This window comes from Sphaeramia orbicularis, unplaced genomic scaffold (genome assembly GCF_902148855.1).
Source record: "Sphaeramia orbicularis unplaced genomic scaffold, fSphaOr1.1, whole genome shotgun sequence".
NCBI lineage: Eukaryota > Metazoa > Chordata > Actinopteri > Kurtiformes > Apogonidae > Sphaeramia > Sphaeramia orbicularis.
The window spans coordinates 100,137-113,524 of NW_021941630.1; the positions used below are offsets into that span (position 1 = coordinate 100,137).

Consider the following 13,388-nt stretch of genomic DNA (forward strand, 5'->3'; position numbering starts at 1 on the left):
AATGCGTTAGCTTAGCATTAGCATCCTGCTGCTAACCACAGCCTCTTTTACACATTCAGCAGAACTACCAACAATAATTCCACCCCGCGTCCGGTGACCGCGGACTGCAGCAGGAACATGTGATAAAAGGCCTGTGTTTCCATCCCCAACAGGAGCAGGTTTTGTGCTCAGACTTACTTGTCTTTCTCTGTGCCGAAAATGGATGCCAGGTACTCCGCCATTTTCGGCTCGCCACGACGTAATGACGTACGTCATCACGTAAGGACGGAGAAGACTACGCAGGGAAGGAGAGGCAGTTTTTTGTTTTTTTTTGTTTTTCAAATCACACCCAAATTTTAGAACCTTCCGAATGGAATTTGAAAAATATATAAATCTTTAGAATTTATCTATAATAAAAAAAAAACTCTAACCCCCTGGCAATTTATAAACAATTCTTTAAAATGACTGAATTCTCTGATGTATTTATTTATTTATTTTTCTTAGATGTTATTTTATTTATTTATTTATTCATTTTTTACTATTATTTGTCTATTCTGCTTTTTTATCTTTAAATCTATGCATTATTTTCGTAAACTGCTTAAACTTCTTGTTTGTTTATTCACAACGTATGTACTGTATACTCAACTGTTTTCAATAAAGTTGCAAGAAAAAAATAAACAAATAATTAAAAAAAAAAGATTTGCAGTTTCACAATGTAATTACATATTTTAAACATGACATTCACAATTTAGAATTTGTTGTAAATTTGATCATTTTATTTGGAAAATTTCATATACATAAAAATAATTACACCTAAATAAAAAAATATATAAATAAATAAATAAAAAAAAAAAAAAAAAAAAAAAAAAAAAAAAAAAACCACCTCAATTTTAAATCCTTCCTAATGGAACTTGAAAAATATATTAAATCTTTAGAATTTATCTATAGCAAAACAAACAAACAAACAAAAAAAAAAACCTCTAGCACCCTTGGAATTTATGAACAATTCTCTAAAGTAAACTGAACTCTGTTGCATTTATTTATTTATTTTTGTTAGACTTGTTATTTTTATTTATTTAATTATTTTTTTATGCTATTATTTGTATATTATACTTTGTATCTTTAAATCTATGCATTTCTTTCTCAAACTTATTTGTTTAAATGCTTTTTCCTTTTTGACATCTTGTTGTTTGTTCAAAATGTATGTACTGTATACTCAATTGTTTTCAATAAAGTTTGAAAAAAAAAAAAAAGATTTGCAGTTCCAAAATGTAATGATATATTTTAAACATGACATTCACAATTTAGAATTTGTTTTAAATTTGATCATTTTATTTGGAAAATGTCATCTACATAAAAATAAATATGCAAAACAAAAAACAAAAAAAACATACCCAAATTGTAAAACCTTCCTGATGGAATTTGAAAAATATATTAAATCTTTAGAATTTATCTATAACAAAAAAAAAAAAACAAAACAAAAAAAGCTCTAGCACCCTGGCTATGTATAAACAATTCTTTAAAATAGACCGAACTCTCTGATGTATTTATTTTTGTTAGATTTGTTATTTTGATTTTTTTTTTATACTGTGTCTATTCCTCTTTGTGTCTTTAAATCTGTGCATTATTATTTTCTCAAACTTATTTGTTCAAATGCTTTTTCCTTTCTGACATCTTGTTGTTTGTTTGTTCCAAATGTATGTACTGTATACTCAAATATTTTCAATAAAGTTGGAAAAAAAAATCCTGTTTTGGGAATGTGCCTCCAGTCACATGTTTTGCTGTGATATCAGTCGTTTTTGGTTTTTTTTTTTAATAGAAAACTGGATATTTCTCTAAACTTCAAAACTGAATATATTTGATTTGGTTTATTAATGAGCTGCCTGTTAAGAAACTGTTTATTCTTAATCTCATTTCATTATTAGCAAAATGTCCTGTGTATGTGAGTGAATTAGGCCGACACAAACCCAGCTCTGCTGTCAGTCCTTCTTCACATCCTCCTGGGACTGTGAACTCCACAGCTGTGAAAACTGAAGCCTTACGGAACCAATTTAAGATGTAATTGTTTAAATTTATTTTTTAACCTGTATGTATTTATTTAATTTACTTACCTATCTGTGTACATATATTTAATTTCATCCTGCCTCACCTCGAGCGTTATGTTTTTTCCACGTTATGTTTATCACAGCTGACTGCTGTTGATCTAGTTTGAATACAGCATTATCTTCATAAAATAAAAAATACAAAAAAAATTAAAAATTAAATAAAATAAAATAATAAAATAAAATAAAAAAATAAATAAAAAATAAAAATAAAAAATGTAATAAAAAAATAAAAATAAGTAAATAAATAAAAAACAAATAAAAAATTAAATGAAAAATAATAAATAAATAAATCTAAATTAATTAATTTTAAAAATTAATTTAAAAAAAAAAGATTTGCAGTTTTCCGTAACTGCCACACAGAGGCACTGTTTCTGCATAAAAACACTTCACACTGTCTTTTTTTTTTTTTTTTTTTTTTTTTACAGTGGAACATTCATTCATCTTCCAGATAATCTGACTTGTCTTGTTCACATTATTAGCTTTTTATTATAATTATTTTATCTCTAAATTAACTTTGTTTTCATGATTATCTCACAGTCTTTTTTTGTGTGTGTTTTTTTGGGGGGTTTTCCTCTTCTTTGTACTTTTTGGTTCTTACTCATGCATGTTTAAAACTCCTTTCTCTGACAGAAGGGCATCCATTCAGTGTCAAAGTGAAACTGTGGGTGGGAGGAAACACATTCACTTCTGACTCCTGTTCAGAGTCTGTTAACCAAGAATTATTCTATTTATTTATGTTTATGTGTGTCGCATAATGATGTGTATGAAACATGTGGACGTTCTGTTTTATTATGAAGCTGAAACAACACAGTTCACAGAGCGCACAAGCTCCAAATCTGACAAACAAACAAACAGATAATTTTAAAAAATGACAAAGCATGCATACACTGCAAAAAATGAATATAAAAATGACAAAGCATGCATACACTGCAAAAAGTGAATATAACAAATGATAAAACATGCAAACACTGCAAAAAACATCGGTCCACCCAGGCGGCGTCCTCTGGTCGAAGGCCACGCCCACCCAGGCGTCCTCTGGTTAAGGCCACGCCTCTTGCTCAAACCGCAGCGCCGTGCACACGTTTGCAGGAGATGCAGACGTGAAGATGAAAGAGGAGAAGAAAGGAAAGGATGTGAGTTTGAAGAAGAAAAACCACAGAAGAAGAAGAGCAGAGGAGGAGAACGAGTATGAGCAGAGGAGCACACTGTAAAAAATGACTCCAAACACACTCTGTTACACCAGGTTTTTCATCCAATCAGAAGAAAAAAGTGACCAAGACATTTTTACTGAAGAAAACATTTGTCTTTTGAAAAAACAAGTTTTCTTCATCAGATGTTTACGGATTACATTAAAATCCAATATATATATACCGTAAATTCCAGACTATAGACCGCACCTGAATATAAGCCGCAGACCCTCATTTTAGACAGAAAATCCATTTATTACACGTATAAACCGCACCGGTTTCTAAGCCGTGGGTGTCCACCAGTGGTGATTCCTCACAGACTGACAGAGAAGCCCGGCCTCCCCTATCATTACCAAAATGAAATGGTTAAATCTGTTTGGTTGTGTTGACATTTCATTGACTACACGTGTGTTCAAACACGTTCATCTCACAGACGAGTTGGTTCAGAATCAGCTTCATCACAAATCATCAGACTCCATGTTGTTCACTTCTCATCCATTCCCGTTGTGCTGTTTCCTCATACGATCTGTGCTCAGTGCATTTCCTGTTGAAGCCTGGCTTCTATGGGAGTCTGTGGGACCCAGTGGAACCTGGTTTTTCGTTGCGTCCAAACTGGACGGTAATTGGATAAAGGTTTTCTTTGAGTTCAAATGAAATTCTTCCCTGTATGTAAATGGTCTGATATGTGTGAGCCTGCTGTCATATCTATAGGCTGATTCGTTGTTAATATGATGATTAAAAAACAAAAGACAAAAAACGAGGCAATAAAAGGATAGTAATAAAAGCACATTTTCTCTTTCTGTTTTTTGTCGGTGGACTTATCAGGGTTTCCTTTGGATTCCTGCCGATACAGGATTGAGTTGCTTTTGCGCCGGCTGTGGATTCACGGACTGAAAATGACTTGAAAGACACTTGAAAGTGAACACATGTTTGTTTTTCTTTAGAGTAGGACTTTTAATTTATTTTAAAATATAAAGATTAAAAACAAGTAATTACGTCTGTTGTAATATCATTTTCATTTAACATTAGGCACGACGTGCAGTAGGGACGAGATGCCACGGTACCTGGTACCGAGCTGTGGTACCTGCACTGTAACAAATTACTGTAAAAAAACGGTAAATTTTGTCCAGTATCCTGCTGTTCTTTGTAAATCCAGTATAATGCTGTAAATAATGAGGTCTGTAAGGAGTAAATGTAAAACAGTCAGCTCCTGCTACATGTGACAGTATTCTCCAGTCTGTTCTTCAGCTCCTCCACTGCTGTCCGCCCAGAACTGGAATGAACAAAGTCATCTGGCATCAACACAGTGTCATTCATCAGTGATCTCCCATTGTCCAAATGTGTTCCACTGCAGCTGATCCTGAGCTCACCCTGACCCTCCAGCCAGTCCCACACTAATACTGCTGGAAGTGTGTGTATGTGTGTGTGTGTGTGTGTGTGTGTGTCTGTCATTCAGTCTGTCTGTTAGCTGTCTGTCTGTATCTGAGGAATAAAAGACCTGCTTTTGTCCTTCCATGACAGTGTCTACCACTGGAAGACAACAGCCCTAAGTGGCAGCAGTAGAACTTCTGATACCAAATTTAAATAAAGTACGAAAAAGTAACCTCAGTTCTTGTCTCCATCAGTTGCAGGTGATGAAGTCACATCTGGAAGTTGGATGATGAGCATTCAAAGCCATGTAGTCTGTGAAGGCCTCCAACCAAGCTTCATCACAACGCTGCTGCTGTTGGAGTGAATTTAAGAAAAGCTCATGTTATAAGGTCAGCTCTTGTTTGAGCTTTTTCTACCAATGTTCATGATTTTGTATTTTAAAATGTAATTTGAAATGTTACAATCCTAGCTTTTTGCTGTTATACTGTAAATATTACATTAAATACGTTTTACAGTAATATATTGTTTCTTGGAATACGGTAGTTACTGTAAAATGCAGCAACTGTGGCTGACAGTATTTGACTGTAAAAGGAACATTATATACAGCCCAGTACTGTAATACTTTTTACAGTAAGAAACTGTAGTTGTAGATTACAGTAGATACTGTAGAATAACAGTAACATGCTGGACACTCTAGCTGACAGTATTTTACCGTTATTTAACAGTAAAATTTGTTACAGTGTGGTACCGAGCCGTGGTACCGAGCTGAGCCGTGGTACCGAGCCATGGTCCCACGGCGCCACGGCACCTGGCACCGAGCTGTGGTACCGGTAAAATGGTCTTATAAGCCACAGTGTTTAAATTGTGGGAAAAAAGTAGCGGCTTATAGTCTGGAATTTACGGTATATTTTTTATGATTATTCTGAGAAAAAGTCAGAATTCTGAGACGTTCTCATAGTGGTTCTTTGACAGTTCCACATGTTCCACTTCAGTTTTCTGTTCATCACTTCCATCCATGTGTCTCCCCCTACCTCCCCCAGTCTCTCTCTCTCTTCCTCTCTCTCTTTATCCCTCTCTCTCCTCCTGTCGCTCGTCCATCCTCCTCAGGTTTAAACCTGTTAAAGCTTCTTCTTCCGTCCTCTGTCGTTAGTCTTTACTTCTGTAAACTGTCCTCAGTCTGGTTTAGACAAACTCTGTATGGGAAGAGTCATCAGAGAACTGTGGTTATGGTTTGGTGTTAGAGAAATAAAATTTGATTTGATTTGAGATTAAAGTCAGAATTCTGACTTTTTATAAAAATCAGAATTCTGATTTTTTTCCTCAGAATTCTGACTGTTTTCACAAAATTCAGTTTTTTTTCCACAGAATTCTGACCGTATTAAATATGTTTTAAATTATTGCTCTGATATTGAAGTCAGAATTCTGACTTTTTTCTCAGAATTCTGTTTTAAATATTCTTTTAAATTGTTGTTCTGAGAGTAAAGTCAGAATTCTGAGAAAAAAGGTCAGAGTTCTGACTTTTTGTCAGAATTTTGACATTTTTTCTCAGAACTCTGACTTTTTCCTCAGCATTCAGATTTTTTTGTCTCAGAATTTTGTTTTAAATGTTTTTCAAATTATTGTTTTGAGATTAAAGTCAGAATTCTGAGAAAAAAAGTTGGAATTCTGACTTTTTGCCTGAATTCTGATAGAATTTATTATTTCTTTAACCCTGTTGGCAGATTTTTATTTCTATTTTATTTTTTTTTACCCCGTTAGCAGATGTTTTTTTTTTTTTTTTTTTTTTGCTCAGTATAAGACATTTGGACCAGATTTGGGAACATTAGTATTTTTTTTAACAGGACATTTTTTGCAGTGCAGGAAACCCATCATCACATGCTGTTGTTGTATGTGGACCTGTGGGAACCCCCTGAGCTGGAACGGCTCAGAGTTATAGGAAGACCACCTACCGACCCCCCTTACCCCCCCCCCCCCCCCCCCATCCACGTGCACTCCGACACCAGTGTCAGTTTCAGGGAAACGTCTGAAAGAGGAAGCAGAGTGAGTGCAGCTGGTCTCACTTCTGTGTTCTGCCGCTCCAGAACCATGTGCAGCAGGGACACTTGGACCCACTTAGACCTGGATGTGGACCATGACAGCTGAAGGCCTCAGGACCCCCTTCAGGACCCCCTTCAGGACCCCCCTCCGCTGCTGGACTGGCCTCTGTGTGTGGGTGTGGGCGGTGCTGGTTCTGGTCTCGAACGGGGACGGTAGGTGCAGGTTTAGCCTCAGGACCTGGACCTGGACCTGGACCTGGACCAGGACCAGGTTAGGCTCCCTTCCTTCTTTCCTTCCTCTAACAGGTCCAGTTGGACCCGGCTCAGAACTACATGGACTGACTGGAAACGGTCTGGTTCTGACCCGGACCCAAACCAACCCCTGTACGTAGAAGTGATCATAAACGGACACTTCATCTGCAGACGGACTGAGTTCATCTGGACCTGTTTTCAGGACCTTTTCCTCAGGTTCAGGGGTTTTCAGCTGGTTTTTAGTCGTGTAGAAGCTCCGCTCAGCTGCTGTTGAACCTGTCAGTGTTTGTCATGGACGTGTTCACAGCGGCTCAGACAAAACAGCACAGCCTGTGGAATTAGACCAAAAACTGGAATTAAACTAAACTAATGTAGAATTAAACTAAACAAAATCTAGAATAAAAAAAAACAAAATCTAGAATTAAACTAAACAAAACAAAAATCATGGACGTGTTCACAGGGGTTTGTAGACGTCCACAGGTCCTTTGGAATTCAGCAAATAAAGCCGCTTAAATTAAGCAAAAACAACCTTTAATTAAACAAACAAACAAACAAAAAAACAGCTTAAATTAAGCAAAAAAAAAAAAAAAACTTGAAGCAAAAATAAATAACTCAATAAATCTTGAATTCAGAAAAGTGAATCCCCCCTGCCTGTTCTGTGTTCAGGTGTTTGCAGAGGTCAGCAGGTCAAAGTGGACTGAACACACTAAAGGTTTTTTACACTGGAAAAAATAAAAAACAAACCAAGATCATTTTCACTTCGTCCACTGGCAGATTTATTTATTTATTATTATTATTTTTTATTAAATTCAAGATTTTTATGCTTGAATTAAGAAAAAAAAATCAATCTTGAATTAAGAAACTGAATTTTCAATTTTTCTCTAACTTTAATTTTTACTGCATTTTACTCTGTTTTTCTAGTCATGGAAAAAAATTATGACACCATCCAAAGTCATCAGAAACAATAGTTCTGTAGTTCTGTAATTCAGACCTGACTCCAGTGTGGATCATGTGACTAAAACTGACAGAACAGAAAACATATATATATATACACAGGGTGGGGAAGCAAAATGTACAATATTTTGAGGCAGGGATTGAAAGACAGTGTATGACCAATTAGTTTAGTGAAAGTCATGAGAATTTAAATCTTCAGATCCTATTTTACTGCATTTCTAATGCTCTTGTTGTCTACCTCAAGTTCAATTACCATTTTTCTCATGGATTTGGTTGGATCCTTTAGGATTTTGGATTTGAGAGCTTTAATAAAAGCTTTGGTACGTTTTTTGTTGCTTCGTCCACTTCCAGACTTTCTGGTAATAGTTTTGCTCATAGTCATTCTCTTCTTTCCATTATAAACAGTCTTTATGGACACTCCAACTATTTTTGAAATCTCCTTTGGTGTGACGAGTGCATTCAGCAAATCACACACTCTTTGACGTTTGCTTTCCTGATTACTCATGTGGGCAAAAGTTTGTGAAAAGGTATGGATAATAGTGTTAGGTATGATTATGACATCAGTATATGTTTGGGTTCAAAACAACTGACGTAGTGTCTGCTGAGAAAAAACAACTAAATGTTCAGTGTACATTTGGCTTCCACACCCTGTATGTGTATATACATATATATATATATATATATATATATATATATATATATATATATATATATATATACACACACACACACACACACAAATATTTATATATGTGTGAGTGTATCTATCTATCTATCTATCTATCTATCTATCTATATATATATATATATAAATATATATATATATATATATATATATATATGTGTGTGTGTGTGTGTGTGTGTGTGTGTGTGTGTGTGTGTATAGTGTTTCCAACAGTCAGTGTTTTCAGCAGGTTGAGTCAGTTCAGTTGTGCTCATGTGTCGTTGGTGTTCATCAGGTGGACTTTGAACGCCTCCTCCTCCTCAGAACGGTGGAACAACTGAAGGAACATGAAGGAACATGTAAATGTAGTGAATCAGACAAAAACACACATTTAGATCTGAGGTGAAAAACACCAAAGTACAGTTTGAGTTCAATAATGTGTCAGAGTCTGAAGGAGGGAGTGGGAGAAGAGTGGAAAAGAAGAGAAAGAAAAGACAAGACGAACAGAAGAGAAAAAATGACAAAAGTGGAAAAGAAGAGAAAGAAAAGACAAGACGAACAGAAGAGAAAAAATGACAAAAGTGAAAAAGAAGAGAAAGAAAAGACAAGACGAACAGAAGAGAAAAAAATGACAAAAGTGGAAAAGAAGAGAAAGAAAAGACAAGACGAACAGAAGAGAAAAAATGACAAAAGTGGAAAAGAAGAGAAAGAAAAGACAAGACGAACAGAAGAGAAAAAATGACAAAAGTGGAAAAGAAGAGAAAGAAAAGACAAGACGAACAGAAGAGAAAAAATGACAAAAGTGGAAAAGAAGAGAAAGAAAAGACAAGACGAACAGAAGAGAAAAAATGACAAAAGTGGAAAGGAAGAGAAAGAAAAGACAAGACCAAAAGAAGAGAAAAAATGACAAAAGTGGAAAAGAAGAGAAAGAAAAGACAAGACCAAAAGAAGAGAAAAAATGACAAAAGTTTGAAAAGAAGAGAAAGAAAAGACAAGACCAAAAGAGAGAAAAAATGACAAAAGTGGAAAAGAAGAGAAAGAAAAGACAAGACCAAAAGAAGAGAAAAAATGACAAAAGTGGAAAAGAAGAGAAAGAAAAGACAAGACGAAAAGAAGAGAAAAAATGACAAAAGTGGAAAAGAAGAGAAAGAAAAGACAAGACGAACAGAAGAGAAAAAAAATGACAAAGTGGAAAAGAAGAGAAAGAAAAGACAAGAGAAAAAGAAGAGAAAAAATGACAAAAGTGGAAAAGAAGAGAAAGAAAAGACAAGAGCAAAAGAAGAGAAAAAATGACAAAAGTGGAAAAGAAGAGAAAGAAAAGACAAGACCAAAAGAAGAGAAAAAATGACAAAAGTGGAAAAGAAGAGAAAGAAAAGACAAGACCAAAGAAGAGAAAAAATGACAAAAGTGGGAAAAGAAGAGAAAGAAAAGACAAGACCAAAAGAAGAGAAAAAATGACAAAAGTGGAAAAGAAGAGAAAGAAAAGACAAGCGAAAAGAAAGAAGAGAAAAAAAATGACAAAGTACGGAAAAGAAGAGAAAGAAAAGACAAGACGAAAGAAGAGAAAAAATGACAAAAGTGGAAAAGAAGAGAAAGAAAAGACAAGACGAAAAGAAGAGAAAAAATGACAAAAGGGAAAAGAAGAGGAAAGAAAAGACAAGAGCAAAAGAAGAGAAAAAATGACAAAAGTGGAAAAGAAGAGAAAGAAAAGGACAAGACCAAAAGAAGGAAAAAAAAACAAAAGTGGAAAAGAAGAGAAAGAAAAGACAAGACGAAAAGAAGAGAAAAATGACAAAAGTGGAAAAGAAGAGAAAGAAAAGACAAGAGCAAAAGAAGAGAAAAAAAAATGACAAAAGTGGAAAAGAAGAGAAAGAAAAGACAAGAGCAAAAGAAGAGAAAAAATGACAAAGTGGAAAAGAAGAGAAAGAAAAGACAAGAGCAAAAGAAGAGAAAAAATGACAAAAGGAAAAGAAGAGAAAGAAAAGACAAGAGCAAAAGAAGAGAAAAAAATAACAAAAGTGGAAAAGAAGAGAAAGAAAAGAAAGACGAAAAAAAAAAAAAGAAGAGAAAAAAATGACAAAGTGGAAAAGAAAGAAGAGAAAGAAAAGCAAGAGCAAAAGAAGAGAAAAAATGAAAAAGTGGAAAGAAGAGAAGAAAAGACAAGAGCAAAAGAAGAGAAAAAAATAACAAAAGTGGAAAAGAAGAGAAAAAGAAAAGACAAGACGAAAAAGAGAAAAAAATGAAAAAGTGGAAAAGAAGAGAAAGAAAAAGACAGAGCAAAAGAAGAGAAAAAAAATGACAAAAGTGGAAAAGAAGAGAAAGAAAAGACAAGAGCAAAAGAAGAGAAAAATGACAAAAGTGGAAAAGAAGAGAGGAAAGACAAAAGAGCAAAAGAAGAGAAAAAAATAACAAAAGTGGAAAAGAAGAGAAAGAAAAGACAAGACGAAAAGAAGAGAAAAAATGACAAAAGTGGAAAAGAAGAGAAAGAAAAGACAAGAGCAAAAGAAGAGAAAAAAATGACAAAAGTGGAAAAGAAGAGAAAGAAAAGACAAGACGAAAAGAAGAGAAAAAATAACAAAAGTGGAAAAGAGAGAAAGAAAAGACAAGACGAAAGAAGAGAAAAAAATGACAAGTGGAGACAAGAACGAATGGAAAGAAGAAGAGCAAAAATGACACAAAGTGGAAACAGAAGAGAAAGAAAAGACAAGAGCAAAAGAAGAGAAAAATGACAAAAGTGGAAAAGAGAGAAGAAAAGCCAAGAGCAAAAGAAGAGAAAAAATGACAAAAGTGGAAAAGAAGAGGAAAGAAAGACAAGCCGAAAAGAAGAGAAAAAATGACAAAAGTGGAAAAGAAGAGAAAGAAAAGACAAGAGCAAAAGAAGAGAAAAAATGACAAAAGTGGAAAAGAAGAGAAAGAAAAGACAAGAGCAAAAGAAGAGAAAAAAATGACAAAAGTGGAAAAGAAGAGAAAGAAAAGACAAGAGCAAAAGAAGAGAAAAAATGACAAAAGTGGAAAAGAAGAGAAAGAAAAGACAAGACGAAAAGAAGAGAAAAAATGACAAAAGTGGAAAAGAAGAGAAAGAAAAGACAAGAGCAAAAGAAGAGAAAAAATGACAAAAGTGGAAAAGAAGAGAAAGAAAAGACAAGAGCAAAAGAAGAGAAAAAATGACAAAAGTGGAAAAGAAGAGAAAGAAAAGACAAGAGCAAAAGAAGAGAAAAAATGACAAAAGTGGAAAAGAAGAGAAAGAAAAGACAAGAGCAAAAGAAGAGAAAAAATGACAAAAGTGGAAAAGAAGAGAAAGAAAAGACAAGAGCAAAAGAAGAGAAAGACAAAAGTGCAGACAGTGGTAGAAGGCAGAAGTGGAGCTGACCTCCCAGACTTCAGTGTGTTCTGTTGGTTTTTCACACAGGGTCAGTTCACTGACACTAACATCCAAACATGAGAGAGGGATTCCAACAGAAACTCATCCTTCTGTTCCTTCTGAATGTGTGTATGTGTGTATGTGTGTATGTGTGTATTTGTGTATGTGTATGTGTGTATGTGTATTTGTGTATGTGTGTATGTGTGTATTTGTGTATGTGTGTATGTGTGTATGTGTGTATTTGTGTATTTGTGTATGTGTATGTGTGTATGTGTATGTGTGTATGTGTGTATGTGTGTATGTGTGTATTTGTGTATGTGTGTATGTGTGTATGTGTGTATGTGTGTATGTGTATTTGTGTATTTGTGTATGTGTGTATCTGTGTATTTGTGTATGTATGTGTGTGTATTTGCAGTGCTTGTGTTGTCAGTAAATGAACAGTTCCTGTGGTTTGTGTGATTCCACATCAGAATGTGTGACGTATTAAACTGAACTGTGTCAGTGAAGGAGCAGATCTGAAAACAGCTGTCAATCAAACAGATTCAGCCTTCAGACCCATCCTCCAATCAGCATGCGGAAGCTCGGTGTCCGACCCGGCCAAACTCCGCCCACAGCTCTGAGCGTCTGGGGGCGGGACGACAGGTGTGATGTGTCCAGTGCTGGTCCAGTTTGTAGTGGTTTTACAGGAGTTCCACTCAGTCCCATTGAAGTGAATGGACCAGAGGAGGAGAAGTGAACAACAGCCAGTCCACTGACCTGAGATCAGACCGACTGTGAACAAACTGACCTGAGATCAGACCGACTGTGAACCCACTGACCTGAGATCAGACCGACTGTGAACCACTGACCTGAGATCAGACCGACTGTGAACCCACTGACCTGAGATCAGACCGACTGTGAACCCACTGACCTGAGATCAGACCGACTGTGAACAAACTGACCTGAGATCAGACCGACTGTGAACAAACTGACCTGAGATCAGACCGACTGTGAACCCACTGACCTGAGATCAGACCGACTGTGAACCAACTGACCTGAGATCAGACCGACTGTGAACCCACTGACCTGAGATCAGACCGACTGTGAACCACTGACCTGAGATCAGACCGACTGTGAACAAACTGACCTGAGATCAGACCGACTGTGAACCCACTGACCTGAGATCAGACCGACTGACTTGAGATCAGACCGACTGTGAACCCACTGACCTGAGATCAGACCGACTGTGAACAAACTGACCTGAGATCAGACCGACTGTGAACCCACTGACCTGAGATCAGACCGACTGTGAACCCACTGACCTGAGATCAGACCGACTGTGAACCACTGACCTGAGATCAGACCGACTGTGAACCCACTGACCTGAGATCAGACCGACTGTGAACCAACTGACCTGAGATCAGACCGACTGTGAACCCACTGACCTGAGATCAGACCGACTGTGAACCCACTGACCTGAGATCAGACCGACTGTGAACC

The 13,388-nt window shown here is 35.8% G+C and overlaps 2 protein-coding genes across 5 annotated transcripts in view; one reads left to right on the top strand and one right to left on the bottom strand.

The window, feature by feature from the left end:
- The window catches only part of LOC115416606 (splicing factor U2AF 35 kDa subunit-like), a 34,049-nt gene extending 33,761 nt beyond the window's left edge, over positions 1-288 (bottom strand). Inside the window, 1 exon segment of the mRNA XM_030130427.1 lies at positions 178-288. Coding sequence (XP_029986287.1) covers positions 178-221 — 44 coding nt within the window. The 5' untranslated portion in view covers positions 222-288.
- A 6,339-nt stretch (positions 289-6,627) lies between these two features.
- btla (B and T lymphocyte associated) overlaps positions 6,628-13,388 on the top strand; it is a 34,060-nt gene continuing 27,299 nt past the window's right edge. For all 4 annotated transcript variants that reach the window (XM_030130430.1, XM_030130431.1, XM_030130432.1 and 1 more), the window contains exon 1: positions 6,628-6,891. In XM_030130430.1, the coding sequence (XP_029986290.1) occupies positions 6,765-6,891 (127 nt within the window). In that variant the 5' untranslated portion in view covers positions 6,628-6,764. The remainder of the gene's footprint in view (positions 6,892-13,388) is intronic.